At 33.6% G+C, this 5,936-nt stretch overlaps 1 protein-coding gene across 1 annotated transcript; it reads left to right on the forward strand.

The window, feature by feature from the left end:
* The first annotated feature begins 1,357 nt into the window (after window positions 1–1,357).
* On the forward strand, window positions 1,358–5,016 carry LOC145159378 (protein STRICTOSIDINE SYNTHASE-LIKE 3-like). Its single transcript, XM_079078336.1, has 4 exons — window positions 1,358–1,832; window positions 3,263–3,538; window positions 4,006–4,173; window positions 4,491–5,016. The coding sequence occupies exons 1-4, from the start codon at window positions 1,504–1,506 to the stop codon at window positions 4,888–4,890; spliced, it is 1,173 nt and encodes a 390-aa protein (XP_078934462.1). The 5' UTR covers window positions 1,358–1,503; the 3' UTR covers window positions 4,891–5,016.
* Window positions 5,017–5,936: the final 920 nt, after the last annotated feature.

Consider the following 5,936-nt stretch of genomic DNA (forward strand, 5'->3'; position numbering starts at 1 on the left):
GTGGTGGTGGTGGTGGATGGCGATCATGATTGGCGGTGGTGGGTGGTGATAATGGTGTTAGGTGGTAGTTTTCGTGGGTGTTAGGTGGGGGTGGTGGTGAAGGTGACGGGTGGTGGTGGATGGTGTTGTTTGGGTGGTGAGTGGTGTTTGTTAGTGAATTTTTTAATTTTTTTACTTACTTTTTGATTTATATTAATATTATTTGATGATTTTTATTTAACAAAATTGTGTGGTCCAAATTTATTGTCAACTGTTCTCGCAATAAGAAATGTTCTCGATTGAACGCTTATATATATATATATATATATATATATATATATATATATATATATATATATATATATATATATATAGGTCTAGGTTATTTTATTTCTTACATTTATTGTGTGCTAGAATGCACCAATAGGAATTTAGCAAATTAAATAATTATTTATTAAATAAATATAGATATTAAATGATATCCATAATTATAATTATATTTTTATGGAAACTAATTAAATCTGTCATTAATGTCAGCAATAACATTCTTTCAGAATGAATTCGCATCTAGGTTTTATATATGAGTTTGTATTTTGTTTCAGAACTCACTCACTTAAAATACAATAAAGTTGTATAGTAATATGAAGAACGATTGTGTATTTTACTATAATACACTCTTATTCTGCTGGAATACACTATCATTCTTCTAGATATGAATTCATTCTGAAAGAATATTATTGTTGACATTAATAACGAATTTAATTAGTTTCCATAAAAATGAGTTATAAGTATGGATAGCATTTAATATACATATAATTAATACTAAATTTATATTGGTGCAATCTAGCACACAATAGATATGAGAAACATTTGAACCTACCTATATATATATATATATATATATATATATATATATATATATATATATATATATATATATATATATATAATTTATTTAATTAATAATATTAATAATAACGAATTTGAAAAATAATATATTTACTTATAATTTTAATAAAATGATAATAATAATAATATTTTTATTTTTCAGAAAAGTCTAAATATTTTGGGTCAGTTTATTAAATAGTTCTAAATTAATTTATTATTATTTATAATCGGTAAAAAATGTATTGTGCTGGTTTTTAGGATATTTTTTTGTAAAATAATAATCATTTAGAACTAAAACATAAACTGTCTAAAAATTATGAAGATTTTTCTAAGATTATATTACCTTTTTAGGTTATTTTCCCTAATGATTTGTAAATAAAAAAAAAAAAAAAAAAAAAAACCAGTTCTAAGTTGGAGTCTAATGATTCCCTTCTTTTGGAGATGCTCTTGTAACTAATATGTCGATCTATATAAAAGAACATTTAAGAAGGGTAGCTGGGGGTTTATGTAAGTAGGGGTTTGGTGGATCACACGGTCCACAATTATTATCACCTAATTATTGTCACCAGTGAAGAAACACAGTATACATACATATCTAGCTACGTGCCTCTCATCAACTACCTATCTGATTGCACAATGAATCTCGCCGGAATCCTCGCTGGAATATTTCTGCTGCTGGCGGTCTACTGTGGAGTAGACCCTTTCAGGCATAGTGCAATTGTTGATTTCCCCGACTTTGAGTCCGTCAAAGTGGAAATGCCGCAGTGGTCTGAAGTGCCGACGGATAAAGACACTCAAAACTTGCTACAGAAGTCGGAGATTAAGTTTTTAAATCAAATTCAAGGCCCGGAGAGCGTCGCGTTTGATCTACAAGGCCGTGGACCGTATACTGGTATTGCTGATGGACGGGTTGTATTCTGGAATGGAAATTCATGGTCTGATTTTGCTTATACGTCTCCTAATCGGTAATAGTCGTGTTTTCCTATTCTATTTCCATTTCTTCCGCTTTACGAAATCAAACCGTTGCCTTTCAACTTCCAAATTTTAGTGGATTCTACAGTGTTTTTATAATAGTTTCAACTGATGGCTTTTGATTTTCTTTCTGTCCATACAATTCTGAACATTACAGAATTTCACTTGCACACACAGAGACCTCTGTTTTGCAAAACAAGGACAATCATATCTGCTGCATTGTGATTTGTAGGAGTATACCACAATGATTACATTGAAATTTACTGCCATCTAAGTGACTTATACTCAACATTGACAAGATGTATCATCTATGTGAGTGTGAAACGTAGGAGAATATAAAACGAATACATTTTATTGAAAGGACAATAGCAACGAGAAAACACACACATAAAAGCATGTATTGCTCATTTAGCAGAGGGAATCAGACATTCAAATTAAAGGAATTGAAATGATATGTGAAGATTCTTACGAAACAGAATGGAAAGAGTGTGAATGAGACACAAGTTTGGTAGAAATTGAGGGTTTACAAGGCCGTGATTCTCTACTCCATGTCCCAAAGTGAATCAATATAAATTGTTAAAGAAAGTCTAAACTTAGTTATAGCCAGTTGTAAAAGTTGGCACCATTTTTATTTTTTTTTGCAGAGATTGCTTTCCTTGAGCTCTTGATAATTGGTGTACATCTACATCCTTTCACTTCCAAATTAGATAGCTTCCTTTTGAGAACATCTTTCTCCTTGGTTTAGGTGGTGTTTCGTTTTGACTTGATGGACTTATTGGGACATGAGTTAACCCAGACAGATATATGCATAGGGGTTTTTCTTTTTGACTTATGACAACTATAACATCTTAATATGAAAAGTTGAAGAGGGGTGAGTTTATCCATCCAGACACTCCTTTTACTACGTTTAGCCTCCTTTATCTTTTTCCCAGGTCACACAAAAGCTATCCCAGACAAATACATAGCCAAATTCTGGTTAATATGCTTATCTCAGTTTTTCATTAGGCATCACTTCTAGACAGAAGGGTAGTCATTCAGATGGTTTGTTCAGTCCAAAACAAACAAACAACAGTTTCTCCAGATAAATATGATTTATGAGTGCAGTACCCTATCCATTCAGCACTTAATGGAAATATAAGAAACAACATCTGCCAATCATTGTATGCTAATCAGAACTGCAAATTAAAACACACAGCTTCACTTATGTAACGAATGTGAGTTAAAAGCTGTTGAGGCGTTATATATATGTTTTTAGTAAAGATGAGACGTGGGTATTTCTAGATAGTCCTGTGCCTGTCAAAGTTTTGTTTTATTGTTAATATATGCATCAAGTTGTTATAGTTGTTCTGTGGGATCTGAAAGGAAAGGGAAAATAGTTCAAAATTGAATATAAAACTGAGGGGAGGGTTATGTTATGTTTCAGGTCAGAGATATGTAATCCGAAACCAACAATCTTGGGCTACTTAAAAAATGAGCATATATGTGGGAGACCATTGGGGTTGCGGTTTGACAAGAGAAGAGGTGATTTGTACATTGCAGATGCGTATTTTGGGTTGCTAAAAGTTGGGCCTGATGGTGGGTTGGCCACCTCTCTAGTAACTGAAGCTGAAGGAGTTCCTTTGAAATTTACAAATGATCTTGACATTGATGATGAGGGAAATGTATACTTTACAGATAGCAGTGCAAAGTATCAACGAAGGTATGTTGTTGATGCACTTGTCTCTTTTTGAATACAACCATTGATGATTGATGTGATGTGATATTCATAACACAAAATTGGAGATATAGATAAGTAAATTATCTGCAAAAACAGAGTATTGCAAGCACCCCCTTGAATTCATAAGACATGGCTCAAGCTTTCCAGAAACATACAGCCGTTAGAAGTGGCTATTCAAAGTGGTTGATAAGTGATCTGTTAGGAAGGACTCAATGGAAAACTCACTTTCTCTCATAAGTTGTTCTTCCTGGATCAAAAAGTCTATCATTGGATTAACTTTAAGTACATTAAGAAGTAAAAAACAACATTTTGAGAAAAAAGACTATACAGATGACAAAAATTGATCAAACACCCTAAAGTCATGTGTATGCCTTTTAATATATAGTAATAAATAAGCTTACAGATACAGTTGTAACAAGACTTCACTTGTCTATTTTCTTAATTTTCAGGAACTTCATGCATTTAGTTTTCTCTGCAGAAGAGAGTGGTAGAGTTTTGAAATATGATCCAACCCAAAAAAAGACAAGTGTTCTTCTTCGTAACCTCCAGTTTCCTAATGGTGTGACTCTAAGCAAGGATGGTTCTTTCTTCGTATTTTGTGAGGGGTCCAAAGGCAGGTAACAAAATACTCTCTCCATCAACTGTAACATTGTTTTTGTTTTTTATGGAAAAATGTTAAGCTAAACTTACAACAATATTATTTCTGTTGATTTATATTATTATAAGGGTATTTTGGACATTTAATCTCAGTTATATTTTTATCAATTCCTTTTGTTACTCGGGACAGACTTAGGATAGGGGAGGGACAGCCTTGTGCTACATTTAGCATGCATTACATCATGCATGGAGGTTTTGAACTGGTTAGGTTAGCAGTAGAGTAGATGATTCTATTTTATTTCTTTTAATTAGGTATGTATTTTAATGTTACTTGTAGGTTAATAAAATACTGGCTAAAGGGGGAGAAAGCTGGGACATCCGAAGTGATGGCGATTCTACCTGGTTTTCCTGACAATATCAGAACAAACGAAAAGGGTGAATTTTGGGTCGCAATTCACACTCGTCGATCCATGTACACATACATATGCGCCTTACACCCAAAACTTCGTATGTTTTTGCTGAAGCTTCCGATCCCTATAAAGTTCCATTACCTTATGAACATCGGTGGCCGGCTTCATGCTGTGGTTGTCAAATACAGTCCGGATGGTAAGATTCTACAGATATTGGAGGATTCACAAGGTAAAGTTGTACGGGCCGTGAGTGAAGTTGAGGAGAGGGATGGAAAGCTATGGATGGGGAGCGTCCTCATGTCCTTTATTGCCGTATACCACTTATAGCCGTACCATGTCATGTATGTGTCTGTGTCTTTTACCCAACATTTTGAAAAAAGGAACTGTTTGTTGCCACTGTGATGTAGAAAAAGACATTTCAAAAATAAAAGTATTTTCGGTTGCTTGGTGGAAGTTGATAACAGGAAAATAGCATTGCACACGAGAACACTAAAATCGATCAAAATAATGGTGGCATGGAGTATGTACATAGTACATACCCAACACAACACGAGCTGGGTCATCACCATTTGAACATAGTGGTTTACACAATCAATGTAGATACTCAACGATTTGATTGATCAAAGAATAATTTCAAATCTTATAAACGTTACAAGGAAGAAGTTGCAAAATACTACAAACAGTAGTACGTCAATTAGAAAGGACCAAACTATAGAACGCTACTAGGTAATGCAATGTGCACCTCAGCCATAAACCTTAGTACTTAAAGATATGTTGCACACGTATCGCCTCATTCTTAGTGCACAAGTTTAAAGCTTTCTTTGTTTTTTTCAAAGAGCTTTGTAAGGAATTTCGATCTATAATATGAGGTCATATATGTCGTTGAATTAGATTTCAACCATAACACTCTAATCATTTACAAGGGTGTCAAACCGTTGAATTAGATTTCAACCATAACACTCTAATCATTTACAAGGGTGTCAAACTGTAGAGGGTTGTTTCTTTAACTTGTATTTTTTTTTGTTGAGATTCAACCACATAAAGAGTGCATCTCACGCTAAGTATATACCTGGAATTACAACCTATTTTTTGGTTAATTACCTCCTAAGACGCACATGTTATTTGAAAATAACAAGGTGGTCAATCCCATGGTAGAAGCAATCCCAACACAACACACCATACAATCAGGATAAAAACAATTATGTTGCCTTTGGACTTTTTGATATATCCTAAATATATAATCGGGAACAACTAGTCTCTGTGATCACCATCACCATCTATATTTATCTATTGTATGGCCTTCTAGTAAAGTCTTGCCTTCTCAATCTCCTTTGGTGATAAATTCTATGTGATCTCCCGAGACGTGAAAGCTA

This window comes from Lactuca virosa, chromosome 2 (assembly GCF_052849685.1).
Source record: "Lactuca virosa cultivar CGN04683 chromosome 2, Lactuca_virosa_CGN04683_v6, whole genome shotgun sequence".
Lineage (NCBI taxonomy): Eukaryota > Viridiplantae > Streptophyta > Magnoliopsida > Asterales > Asteraceae > Lactuca > Lactuca virosa.

Coding starts and splice junctions, on each gene's coding strand:
- LOC145159378 (XM_079078336.1), top strand. CDS start 1,504: ATGAATCTCGCCGGAATCCTCGCTGGAATATTTCTGCTGCTGGCGGTC. Junction 1,833..3,262: donor GCTTATACGTCTCCTAATCG/GTAATAGTCGTG, acceptor GTTATGTTTCAG/GTCAGAGATATGTAATCCGA. Junction 3,539..4,005: donor AGTGCAAAGTATCAACGAAG/GTATGTTGTTGA, acceptor CTTAATTTTCAG/GAACTTCATGCATTTAGTTT.